The following is a 13,761-nucleotide window of genomic DNA, read 5'->3' as shown; positions in this document are numbered from 1 at the left end:
TGCACTCAGAAAAAAGTTTATGGAAACTAACAATAGTAATAACAGACCAGGCAAAAATAAACAAAATGTGCGCATGCGTACATGGACAAAAACAAATATAAAATTGTTAGATTACCAGATATATGTTGTAAGGCGTAATCTTAGTTGATGCTCGTATGGGATTATTAATAACATTAATCTCTAATTTGTTTGAAATCCAATTAATAAATACTATCTTTAAAATTACAAAAGATCTTTGGTAGTTGAGTTTCGGTAATTAGCAATGGTTTACGTTGAGGTGTTATATCTCCAGAGCAACTAAATAGTGCATTATAATGCTGATGTAAAACACACGTAGATTCTTCTCATATCAACTTCTCCATCTTACACAATTTCTGAAATAAATAAATAAATAAATAAATAAATAAATAAATAAATAAATAAATAAATAAATAAATAAATAAATAAATAAATAAATAAATAAATAAATAAATAAATAAATAAATAAATAAATAAATAATTATCCCGCTAAGCTAGTGTAATAGTTTGACATTTGTATAATTCTATATATAAAACATAGTTTGGAGTGTATTGATGGTGATGAGTTGACACATACATATACGTTTTATGGTGAGGGCGATTTTTGATAATATTAATCAGTTAAGTTTTACAGATACAGGAAAATAAAATTAAACTTGATGACTCGCGGTACAAAATAAGAAAACTTTCTATATTATGTATGGTAATAATAAATAAAGATAAAGATATAAATGCCAGATGTAAAAAAAATATGTAAATTTGTAGAAAAGGAAGTTCACATTGAGAAAAATAGTTTTGATAATTGGTCAAATTAATATCAGTTTACAAATAGGATTGCAAAACTATAATACCATAATTATCATTATTAAACCACAAGCCTTTAGTACAAAGGTATAGATATGCCTGTCACTTTTTTTAGATTGTAACGATAGTGTTTTTCACTACCTTATAAGGTGTCTATACCGCTATGTTGAAAATATACATGAAAAGAATTATGAACAAACATCAGCAAAACGCTAATTCAGCCACACATTGCCAAATGATTTGTCGTACAACAAATGTTCGATAGTTGGCATAGTTTACATGTAGTTAGGTCTTAATAAGTTTAGATTGGTATTAATAGGTTTAGACATGCCATGTTCCTTACCCGACGTCCAAATGTACCGTATGTATAGCACCTTCCATCTTGGGTGTGTATCACGTGATAGCCATTTCTCTTGTAAAGCGATCTGGCTCTGTTCTCTGCATGGCACCAAAGTAACATCTTCTATGAGAATAAGAAATAGTGAAACAGCACAATGTTATCATCACGTGATTAGAGTAGTGCCAGGGAGTCTATGTGAACCTTTTCTTTCCTTATATTAAATATTTTCTTAACAAATAGTAATATCTTGTACTCGTAATATAAATATTTAATAAGGAATATAATAGGTTTTGTCAAGTTTTGATAATTGTGAAAGTATGTGGTAATAGTTAAAATAACAAAATGATCGAAAAACAATATAGTAAAACGCAAATACATGTGTATGAGAAAACAAATTGCTATATAATACATCAGACTTTAACCGTACCAAGGAAAGGGTAACATTTATATATATATAGACATCCACTTGACTTTAGCAAAGTACGTTATTTTTATCAACCCGTCAACCAAAGAATGTGCGAAAAGTGGTAACTCGAAAAACAGACATTCTTTGACCCTAGTGAATATCTACAAAAATGGGCAACTTGAAAACTTGTACGCCGCTTCCTAGAGAACTTAATCTGCCCTAGTAATATATCAGTATTATGCTGGCTAGTCATTTAGCTTATCTTATATCTTTGTCGAGTGTCATCTATTCTTTTGAATGTGGGAAAGGGATTTAGTGTGGGTACGAATATCAGAACACTCAGGTATATCCGCCATTTATTTTGAGGTTGCATCGCGTTATTCATGTAAACGTGCATCTTTGTATTACATCATAAGTATTTTGTACTCAATCAGGTTCACGCCCACTTTACATTCTACGCACGGTGCCACTGTACTGCAAACATCACGCTATCTGACAAACGATAATGATGAATACTCTAATCACACAGGAGGGGGGGGGTTGACTGGTTGCATTGTTTGCGTTCCCTCCGGTCAAAACAAGTCATTGTTTGCTTTCTAGTCGAGGTCATCGTGTCATGATGTTATCTATTTTACATTAAATCTCCACTACTTTGTGGTAAAATACTTTTAATTGTGGCTGTAACTGTTACATTTGATGTCACTTTCGCCGAACCATGAAGTATTCTGTAAAAAATTACTATCTTTTAAAAAACATCCGATGTTATTTCTCACTGAAAAGTAAATTAATCATCAGCAAAATATATTGCTTAATTTATCATATTTAACTTTGGTACTTGAATCTGAAATTATCATCATCTTCCAAAGTGTTGTCTTCTGTCTATTTGCCAGGTTTGTAATTGATTAAGACAACAATGAAGTAAATTTTAGTCACCATGACTACCCATGCAAAAAATACACTCTAGACACAATAAGTCAACTTGCTTTGCAGATTTGCTTATTGAAAAATATCCCTCGCACAAACAATCTTGTTTTTGAATTAATTGTTGAATCTCGTAACAAATTCAATTTCACGTATTCAACAACCTTTATTATATACCATACTATACATTTTCCACAATGAGTAAAATTGTGAAAGAAATAACACAAAAACAAATCAATAACGGCATGAAAGTTTGAGTACTGCTAATAGGCCATTATCGTTAATTAACGATAGTGGATGAGTGGGGTACTCTGGCGAGGTTATACTAATTTGGAGAGATTTCGTTTTGTTAGGTTAGGTACAGCTTTATCGTGGGCTGTGTGTTGTTACAGCTTAATGTCCCATTATTAAATATTGAGTCAAATGTTCTAGTGAACGGGCAATGTTGAGAATAATAAAACTAGGAAACGTGTACTGTTTGGAACAAAGGGAGAGTACTTTTTCAGTAAATGTTGAACGAAATCTAACAGTATCGAATGTTAGCGGACTGTTAGAAGATAAATACGAGCAAAAATAAATAGTATTACCAGTAAATTGAGACAATGAAATAGTTCTTTCCCAGTAAACGGACATTGTCTAAAACAGAGAAATAAGTAAACTCGGATGAGTTAGAACAAAAGAGTACTCTCCTTGTGAAAGAAGAGAAGAGTACTCTCCTAGTAAATGCTGACAAGGAAAGAGTACTCTCCCTGTGAAAGCTGACATAGAAAGAGTACTTGCCTAGTAAATGCTGACAAGGAAAGAGTACTCTCCTTGTGAAAGCCGACAAAGAAAGAGTACTCGCCTAGTAAATGCTGACAAGGAAAGAGTACTCTCCTTGTGAAAGCCGACAAAGAAAGAGTACTCGCCTAGTAAATGCTGACAAGGAAAGAGTACTCTCCTTGTGAAAGCCGACAAAGAAAGAGTACTCGCCTAGTAAATGCTGACAAGGAAAGAGTACTCTCCTTGTGAAAGCTGACAAAGAAAGAGTACTCGCCTAGTAAATGCTGACAAGGAAAGAGTACTCTCCTTGTGAAAGCTGACAAAGAAAGAGTACTCTCCTAGTAAATGCTGACAAGGAAAGAGTACTCTCCTTGTGAAAGCTGACAAAGAAAGAGTACTCTCCTAGTAAATGCTGACAAGGAAAGAGTACTCTCCTTGTGAAAGCCGACATAGAAAGAGTACTCGCCTAGTAAATGCTGACAAGGAAAGAGTACTCTCCTTGTGAAAGCTGACAAAGAAAGAGTACTTGCCTTGTAAATGCTGACGAGGAAAGAGTACTCTCCTTGTGAAAGCTGACAAAGAAAGAGTACTCGCCTAGTAAATGCTGACAAGGAAAGAGTACTCTCCTTGTGAAAGCCGACATAGAAAGAGTACTCTCCTAGTAAATGCTGACAAAGAAAGAGTACTCGCCTAGTAAATGCTGACAAGGAAAGAGTACTCTCCTTGTGAAAGCCGACATAGAAAGAGTACTCTCCTAGTAAATGCTGACAAGGAAAGAGTACTCTCCTTGTGAAAGCCGACATAGAAAGAGTACTCTCCTAGTAAATGTTGACAAAGAAAGAGTACTCGCCTAGTAAATGCTGACAAGGAAAGAGTACTCGCCTAGTAAATGCCGACATAGAAAGAGTACTCCCCTAGTAAATGCTGACAAAGAAAGAGTACTCGCCTAGTAAATGCTGACAAGGAAAGAGTACTCACCTTGTGAAAGCCGACATAGAAAGAGTACTCTCCTAGTAAATGCTGACAAGGAAAGAGTACTCTCCTTGTGAAAGCCGACATAGAAAGAGTACTCGCCTAGTAAATGCTGACAAAGAAAGAGTACTCTCCTAGTAAATGCTGACAAGGAAAGAGTACTCTCCTTGTGAAAGCTGATAAAGAAAGAGTACTCACCTAGTAAATGCTGACAAGGAAAGAGTACTCTCCTTGTGAAAGCTGACAAAGAAAGAGTACTCGCCTAGTAAATGCTGACAAGGAAAGAGTACTCTCCTTGTGAAAGCTGACAAAGAAAGAGTACTCGCCTAGTAAATGCTGACATAGAAAGAGTACTCTCCGTGTGAAAGCCGACATAGAAAGAGTACTCGCCTAGTAAATGCTGACAAGGAATGAGTACTCTCCTTGTGAAAGCTGACAAAGAAAGAGTACTCGCCTTATAAATGCTGACGAGGAAAGAGTACTCTCCTTGTGAAAGCTGACAAAGAAAGAGTACTCGCCTAGTAAATGCTGACAAGGAAAGAGTACTCTCCTTGTGAAAGCCGACATAGAAAGAGTACTCTCCTAGTAAATGCTGACAAAGAAAGAGTACTCGCCTAGTAAATGCTGACAAGGAAAGAGTACTCTCCTTGTGAAAGCTGACATAGAAAGAGTACTCTCCTAGTAAATGCTGACAAGGAAAGAGTACTCTCCTTGTGAAAGCCGACATAGAAAGAGTACTCTCCTAGTAAATGCTGACAAAGAAAGAGTACTCGCCTAGTAAATGCTGACAAGGAAAGAGTACTCGCCTAGTAAATGCTGACATAGAAAGAGTACTCTCCTAGTAAATGCTGACAAAGAAAGAGTACTCGCCTAGTAAATGCTGACAAGTAAAGAGTACTCTCCTTGTGAAAGCCGACATAGAAAGAGTACTCTCCTAGTAAATGCTGACAAGGAAAGAGTACTCTCATTGTGAAAGCCGACATAGAAAGAGTACTCGCCTAGTAAATGCTGACAAAGAAAGAGTACTCTCCTTGTGAAAGCCGACATAGAAAGAGTACTCTCCTTGTGAAAGCTGACAAAGAAAGAGTACTCGCCTAGTAAATGCTGACAAGGAAAGAGTACTCTCCTTGTGAAAGCTGACAAAGAAAGAGTACTCGCCTAGTAAATGCTGACAAGGAAAGAGTACTCTCCTTGTGAAAGCTGACAAAGAAAGAGTACTCGCCTAGTAAATGCTGACAAGGAAAGAGTACTCTCCTTGTGAAAGCTGACAAAGAAAGAGTACTCGCCTAGTAAATGCTGACAAAGAAAGAGTACTCTCCTAGTAAATGCTGACAAGGAAAGAGTACTCTCCTTGTGAAAGCTGACAAAGAAAGAGTACTCACCTAGTAAATGCTGACAAAGAAAGAGTACTCTCCTTGTGAAAGCTGACAAAGAAAGAGTACTCGCCTAGTAAATGCTGACAAGGAAAGAGTACTCTCCTTGTGAAAGCTGACAAAGAAAGAGTACTCGCCTAGTAAATGCTGACAAAGAAAGAGTACTCTCCTAGTAAATGCTGACAAGGAAAGAGTACTCTCCTTGTGAAAGCTGACAAAGAAAGAGTACTCGCCTAGTAAATGCTGACAAAGAAAGAGTACTCTCCTAGTAAATGCTGACAAGGAAAGAGTACTCTCCTTGTGAAAGCTGACAAAGAAAGAGTACTCTCCTTGTGAAAGCTGACAAAGAAAGAGTACTCGCCTAGTAAATGCTGACAAAGAAAGAGTACTCTCCTTGTGAAAGCTGACAAAGAAAGAGTACTCTCCTAGTAAATGCTGACAAAGAAAGAGTACTCTCCTAGTAAATGCTGACAAGGAAAGAGTACTCTTCTTGTGAAAGCTGACAAAGAAAAAGTACTCTCCTAGTAAATGCTGACAAGGAAAGAGTACTCTCCTTGTGAAAGCTGACAAAGAAAGAGTTCTCGCCTAGTAAATGCTGACAAGGAAAGAGTACTCTCCTTGTGAAAGCTGATAAGGAAAGAGTACTCGCCTAGTAAATGCTGACAAGGAAAGAGTACTCTCCTTGTGAAAGCTGATAACGAAAAAGTACTCTCCTAGTAACTGCTGACAAGGAAAGAGTACTCGCCTAGTAAATGCTGACAAGGAAAGAGTACTCTCCCTGTGAAAGCTGACAAAGAAAGAGTACTCGCCTAGTAAATGCTGACAAAGAAAGAGTACTCTCCTAGTAAATGCTGACAAGGAAAGAGTACTCTCCTTGTGAAAGCTGACAAAGAAAGAGTACTCTCCTTGTGAAAGCTGACAAAGAAAGAGTACTCGCCTAGTAAATGCTGACAAAGAAAGAGTACTCTCCTTGTGAAAGCTGACAAAGAAAGAGTACTCTCCTAGTAAATGCTGACAAAGAAAGAGTACTCTCCTAGTAAATGCTGACAAGGAAAGAGTACTCTTCTTGTGAAAGCTGACAAAGAAAAAGTACTCTCCTAGTAAATGCTGACAAGGAAAGAGTACTCTCCTTGTGAAAGCTGACAAAGAAAGAGTTCTCGCCTAGTAAATGCTGACAAGGAAAGAGTACTCTCCTTGTGAAAGCTGATAAGGAAAGAGTACTCGCCTAGTAAATGCTGACAAGGAAAGAGTACTCTCCTTGTGAAAGCTGATAACGAAAAAGTACTCTCCTAGTAACTGCTGACAAGGAAAGAGTACTCGCCTAGTAAATGCTGACAAGGAAAGAGTACTCTCCCTGTGAAAGCTGACATAGAAAGAGTACTCGCCTAGTAAATGCTGACAAGGACAGAGTACTCTCCTTGTGAAAGCTGACAAAGAAAAAGTACTCTCCTAGTAAATGCTGACAAGGAAAGAGTACTCGCCTAGTAAATGCTGACAAAGAAAAAGTACTCTCCTAGTAAATGCTGACAAGGAAAGAGTACTCGCCTAGTAAATGCTGACAAGGAAAGAGTACTCGCCTAGTAAATGCTAAAAAAGAAAGAGTACTCTTCTAGTGAATGCTAAAAAGGAAAGAGTACTGTCCTCGTAAATGCTAAAAAAGAAAGAGTACTCTTCTAGTAAACGCTGACAATAGAGTCTGGAAACACCATGCTCAGAGCCATAGACAAGATGCAAAGAGTAGTATAACATAATGGCTTTAAACCAGTAATCAATCAGAACAGGGCTTTATATGGTTCAAAGTTGTACTCTGTGGACATGTATAAAGATTTATAAAAGTAATACGTTACACATTTTATTCATTTAAGTCTGAATTTACATGAATTGGGAATAATATACAATAAAAGTACATATTTTAATGTTTTTCAGCGTGTTCGGACGGTGGTGATTGTTTCGGATTCCCATTTGATTCAGCGTCCATAATCCCTTTGCTAAAGACCAGTCAAGATCCGATGTATCTGATCAGATACAAACTGCATCCGATTTATCTAATAGGAAAATATGTGTTTGTACAATCAGATTTTTTTTTTATCAGTCTAATCAGATGAAATGCGACATGTTATATTTTTTTAAATCTAATCAGATTTTGCTGTTCACACGATTCGGTTTAATTGAACACGGAGTGGTTTTACACTTTTGAACAGAGTTCCAATCTATGTCTATTCATACAGATTTGATTTTTGTTCAGATTTGAGGGAAACCCGTAGGCTTCTTTAGAATCGTGTCTGGCAATGTGTGCTAATTAAGACTATCAAATATTTCTCATAGTTCGAGGACCCCTAAAGCTTGCAGAGTGAAACTTTAATTAGTGGTTTGGGTATATTATGTAAGTTCTTATTCTAAAATGACCAAACTCCAGAACCTTACCCCACATTTCCATTGTTTAGCTTCATTTTCGGCATATTTTAACAGTTGTGTTCCGATTCCTTTATTTCTCAGATTCTTTTCCACACACAAATGATCGATGTAACACTCAACGGTTTTTGTGGGTGAATGTGTCAGCACTCTTAGCATATGTAACACGCTGAAACCAACAAAAAAAATAACAAAAACAAGTAAGTACAGCACCACCAAGTACGTGAGTGATGGATGTGGTCACATGGGATTCTTATATATCTCACAGCTACTAATGTGGAACTTGACAATGATTAGGTATTAGTTCAATGTTTTGTTGATACATGGTAATGAAAAAAACAATGATATTATTCATCCTATTTATAAATCCCAAAGAATATTCGAAACACAAATATCGCTGAAAGTCGCAAGTTGCCGTCATTTCTGGAACCGCTTCTAGTAAGCTTAAAGCGCGGTAGTCGTCGCGCTGCGCATGTTCGACATTTGTGTTGATAAACATTTATTTTCCCACAATCCAATGCGCTCTTCAAATGGAATCACAAGTATGGGGTTTGACCTGGGCGCAATTTGCACTGATTACCGCCGGTGACTACTTCGATACCTTCCAATCACATGAAAATTACCTAATTAAAGCTTGGAAACGTGTCAGTTCGTACTCGTTAATCTGCGCAACAGTTAAAGTCGCCATCTTTGTTTATATGAGTCCCATATATCTCGCACATGCGCAGCGCGACGACTACCGCGCTTTAAGACAGCAGTTATATTATATTAAATATTTAAATATTAATTTAAATAAGGTCTAAAAATTGAAGGGCTACTACTCACGGACATTTTACTGTGAGAGGTTTCCGGCCACTTTTGAAATGCTCATAAAAAACATCGATTTTTATACGAATTCCCTAAAAACAAAATCTGACAAAATTAGACTGATCTAATCACACGTCACTAATTCTCTTCTAGTGTTTTATCTTTAGATATTGGTGGTGAGATAAAGTGCATTCAAACATTGGCATCACAGGCGCTGACGAGCTGTCTACGTACGCCAGTATAGCTATCGTATAAACTTTTGAACTTCATTGCATGTTAACAAGATTATGTCTCATTGTACTGTTGTATTAATACACCGTGAGAATTACGTGGTGTTAAGTGGTTGTGCAGAAGTGCGTCGGAAAAGGACAGACTCGTATTGTTCCACAATAATTCATAGTTCATTGACACTCACCAAATAGCACGACAGAGACCAAGCTTTGAACAGGCATCACAGCATTCAATGGTTGGTTTTCTGTACAGGAGAGAGGACATCGTTATCAGAATGGGCTCTGTCAGCAAATATATATATACACATGTACTTTAATATCATCTCCGGAAAAACAATAATACTGAACCAGTTGATATGACATGCCAAATGAAATGGCACACCTATCTGTTTTATCCAATAACCTAGTTGCCCGTATTCCGTTATTTACTATTAGGCGGCGATCCCTTACCCCTTTACTTATTAATAGGCGGTAATCCCGTATCCCCTTACTTATTAGTAGGCGGCAATCTCTTTTCCCCTTACTTATTAGTAGGCGGCAATTCCTATCCTCTTACTTATTAGTAGGTGGCAATCTCTTATCCCCTAACTTATTAGTAGGTGGGGATCCCTTATCCTTTTACATATTAGTATGCGACGACCCCTTATCCTCTTACTTATTAATTGACAGCGGTCTCTCACTCCCTTCCTTGTCAGTAGGAGGCGACCCCTTATTCTTTTACGTATTAGTAGGCAGCGATCCGTTATCCCCATACTTATTAGTAGGCGGCAAAACAGCCGAAATAAATAAATAAATAAATAAACAAACAAACAAACAAACAAACAAACAAACAAACAAACAAACAAACAAATAAATAAATAAATAAATAAATAAATAAATAAATAAATAAATAAATAAATAAACAAACAAACAAACAAACAAACAAACAAACAAACAAACAAACAAACAAACAAACAAATAAATAAATAAATAAATAAATAAATAAATAAATAAATGATTATATTAGTCCGTACACTACATAAGATTTTAATCAGATTGTGATATATTTGTCTTTACAAACTTTTCTCTGGAATTGGAATTGTTAAAAATATATTTATTTTTCTCAAATGCTGTTTCATACAGGTCGGTCGTACGACGGCATAAATCGAGCTGTAATTATAAATTAACACAGTGACTGTAGATAGACAAATAATCCGAATAGTAATTAAATTTAATTAAAGGAGAATATGTAATTTGCTGTATGCTTCTTCTTTGTATTTTAGTATTCATCGATTTTCGTAATTGTCCATTTGATCGGCGCAACTGTCACCAACATCAGCTGTCTGGTTTAATTTCATCACGCACACGGAGTTCTGATTGATGTGTGTTATCTGCACATCGCAGATATTCAAGTGGATTAACAATTCGTCATGCAATATGTAAACATATATGCGACACATATGTATCCGTGGCCGTAGTGCAGAGACCCGGATGTCACTGAGATTCAAGATTTGTAGGGGTCTGTGGCCGGACTTATAGTTAAACTCATGACCCTAATATAAACTATTTTTACATACACACAAAAACACATTGTAGACCAAGTAGTGATTTAGTGACATATACCCCCTGCCAGATTTATTATTTAGGACGTGAATTGTTGTCCCCCCCCCCAAATGGCATCTGATTGCCACGTCAGCTGATTGTAAACAATTGTGTTTGGGTCAAACATTGACAGTACATTGCCCTCTTATTGTCTTATCAACAAGAGCTCGTCACAACACCGCTATGCTCCGATGGCACAGCATTCTAGGTGATTTGAAGAAATTAACAACATGAATTATTGTTGATGTCTTGACTATATGTAATGCGTCACAGTAGTTTGTTTCTATAGCGTCAATCATTTAATATAGTTATGTAAATCTCAAACGGAGTCCCATTTTATTTTTACTTTTATATTAATTATAATTACGTGTTTTTGTAAAGAATTGAATCTAGTGCGTACACTATACACTACAATATAAAAATTGATCCGTATGACATTACTTGCTATACAAATATTTCGTTCAAATAAAACAGAACGAAAACCTATTATATATTTCAGAGTCGCGAAATTAATTGAATGTGTCAATGATGAGATATGTTAACGGAGATGAAGTTCAAAGTGTATATTCCTGTATCCCGTAATAATAAATGATGTCATTTTTGGTTGGACTGATCACGTACAACACGTACAAACCTATCAAGAATTCAAATTTACCTACTAACATTTACTGACTAAATAATATGTCAGCTTATGAAATTTGAAATCTGTTACAAACTTTTCGCAGATTAACATTTTGTTTGTCTATTTCGTATTACTTCAATTTATGGTGCGATATATTGCATAACTACCAGTTATTGTGACATTTTAATACCACGTGATCTTCACCTAATTTGACTGTGTATACATTTCATATATTATGAATTGCCTGTAAATATGTAAACCGTGACAATAAATCGTACGTTAGCAAAACAAATAATCTAGATTAATGCTGGAATCAGATTTCATAACTTACTCACATGTCGTTTTTCAGGATAAGGCTAATTACACCAGCTGGCTCGCCTTCGTGGATCGCTATAAATCGCCTTCGGTAAACATCGGGACAGTTCGATAGCGAGCTTCGGGTAAGTTCGATAACATCTTCAATACTGGAAAGAAAGAGAACGATCCCTGTTAATACATTCACACGTCCAACTTCAATATGTGCCGTTAATTTTCAGAATTTTTAGCAATGCCAATGACATTCGTTAGCTGTGTGGAAGCTAATATATTGAAAGGTAGATATGTCACCCCAGGTAAACTCATTCTAATATTAACGTTGATAACAATAGCAATTATTTGCTTCGTTTTTAGTCAAAACACGCTGTGGTAATCCAGGGGCGTTATTACAATGCAGGGTAACAATGGAATGTATAACAACGTTAGTAAAAATAATTCAATAATATAAATAAAAATGGTGTGAACCATAAACAAGACCGTAAAGAAAATTGGATGGGACCTTGAATAACTACGGTACATAGGACATGTTTTTGTGTCCCGTATATTTCACTTTTTCGACGAATCTTTATAACAGCGTTGGCAGTTTTAATCGTGTTATTAGTAGTTGATTTGACATGAGTGTAACCAAACATGTACCAATTAATCGATTTTCAGATACGAACTTAGGCTGAAAGCTTAGCGTTTAATGAGTCAGTATGCTTACGTTCTTATGCTGGCTTGGTATAGTGTTTAGGTGTGGTCTTACTTGTTTTTACCAGCAGTCCATTCATACTTTTCTTGAAACGCTTCCACCGCTAGTCTCGCCGCAAAGTCCACATCGTCCCCAGTCATGTTTCGAATTTTTAACATATCTAGATCGCCGTTTTCTTTAGTGTGCGACAAAGCTTTCGGTTGATGTGTCACCACACTGTTTAGATTGTATGACACATCGTCGTCATCGTCATCGTCGCTGTCGGAATCGGAGTATTCACCAGCATATCGACCTTCGAGTTCTTCGTCGTAGTGCGGGTCGAAGTCATCATCCTCGGCATCGAGATAGATTCTCGGCGACCACGTGCCACTTTGAAAGTAATGGGATCGTTTTAAAACCTGTATTGCCAATCGACTGTAAGTCATATCTATGCAGGTGTCTAGTAAACAATGTCTGCAGTATCGTGTCGCATGCTCTACTAACTGACAACATGTACTGTGACGCACGTGTAAAAATACACTTCCATTTTGAACTTTGGTCAGAGTTCCTGCGTTGTCGGGAAACGTTAACCAGGAGGGGGGTCCTGCTAGAGATTGCGAAATCACCGTCTAAAGCTAAAACTTGCTGATAAATGTAGTACATTTCGGACTTATTTCAATTTGTCTTCGTAACTGGCTTTGTACCAATATCGACCGTAGCGTACATTTTTAAGTTGTTTTTGTCTTACCTGAATAAGCCATGTGGTGTACGTGTATTATGTGGGGAAATTAAAACGGACGAGTACCGTAATATACAGTACCATTTAGTATCAACCTCCACCCGGGCAGTGAATGTAACCTGGTAATAAACACCACAATTATCATTTTGATAAAAAAGATACACCAATTTATTTGTTAACATCCATAATGTATGTGCCACAGACTCAATGCAGAGGCGGATACAGGATATTTTTACGGGAGGGGTCCAAACTTTAAAATCGCCAGACTAAGTTAATGATTTTTTTATATTATACAAAAACAAATTGAATACATTTTTCAACGGGGGGGGGTCCCGGACCCAGAGACCCCCCCCCTAGATCCGCCACTGCAATGGGAAGGCCAGCGGGGTTCATTCACTAACGAATGCGACTTTGGGGGAACCTTGGTTAAGGTCCGTAGGTGCTTGTGTTCGACTGAGCCTGGTTGACGCCAGGATAGCGCATTAAAATTGCCATTTGACAGAGAGATGGCCACACAGCCCTGTCATGTAGTCCCAAACATGAATATGACTTCTGTGGCAAAATGCACTATGTGTCAGCACTAGCAATTAGGAGAGACAACAGTGACATCCAATGTCCAGAACTGTCGCCTGGCACAAAAACATTTAAAAAAAAACATCCGTACAAAAAAACACATCCATAATGTATTCTGATCGACCAACATAAGCAACTACGACACTGTGGCATATTTTGTCATCTCGACGTATTTCCACGAATAGTATTGACAATAAATTGAACACGGCTCATATT

The 13,761-nt window shown here is 36.8% G+C and overlaps 1 protein-coding gene across 1 annotated transcript; it reads right to left on the bottom strand.

The window, feature by feature from the left end:
* Positions 1-237: 237 nt before the first annotated feature.
* On the bottom strand, positions 238-12,679 carry LOC144359615 (uncharacterized). Its single transcript, XM_078012730.2, has 6 exons — positions 12,309-12,679; positions 11,584-11,712; positions 9,231-9,290; positions 8,021-8,177; positions 1,166-1,285; positions 238-374 (listed from the first exon to the last, which is right to left on the bottom strand). The coding sequence occupies exons 1-6, from the start codon at positions 12,677-12,679 to the stop codon at positions 345-347; spliced, it is 867 nt and encodes a 288-aa protein (XP_077868856.1). The 3' UTR covers positions 238-344.
* Between the last annotated feature and the right edge of the window lie 1,082 nt (positions 12,680-13,761).

This window comes from Saccoglossus kowalevskii, chromosome 11 (genome assembly GCF_978046115.1).
Source record: "Saccoglossus kowalevskii chromosome 11, keSacKowa6.1, whole genome shotgun sequence".
Taxonomy (NCBI): domain Eukaryota; kingdom Metazoa; phylum Hemichordata; class Enteropneusta; family Harrimaniidae; genus Saccoglossus; species Saccoglossus kowalevskii.
This window is presented reverse-complemented; position numbering and strand designations above follow the sequence as displayed.

Coding starts and splice junctions, on each gene's coding strand:
- LOC144359615 (XM_078012730.2), bottom strand. CDS start 12,679: ATGACTTACAGTCGATTGGCAATACAGGTTTTAAAACGATCCCATTAC. Junction 9,291..11,583: donor CTTATCCTGAAAAACGACAT/GTGAGTAAGTTA, acceptor TCTCCTGTACAG/AAAACCAACCATTGAATGCT. Junction 375..1,165: donor ACGGTACATTTGGACGTCGG/GTAAGGAACATG, acceptor TATTTATTTCAG/AAATTGTGTAAGATGGAGAA.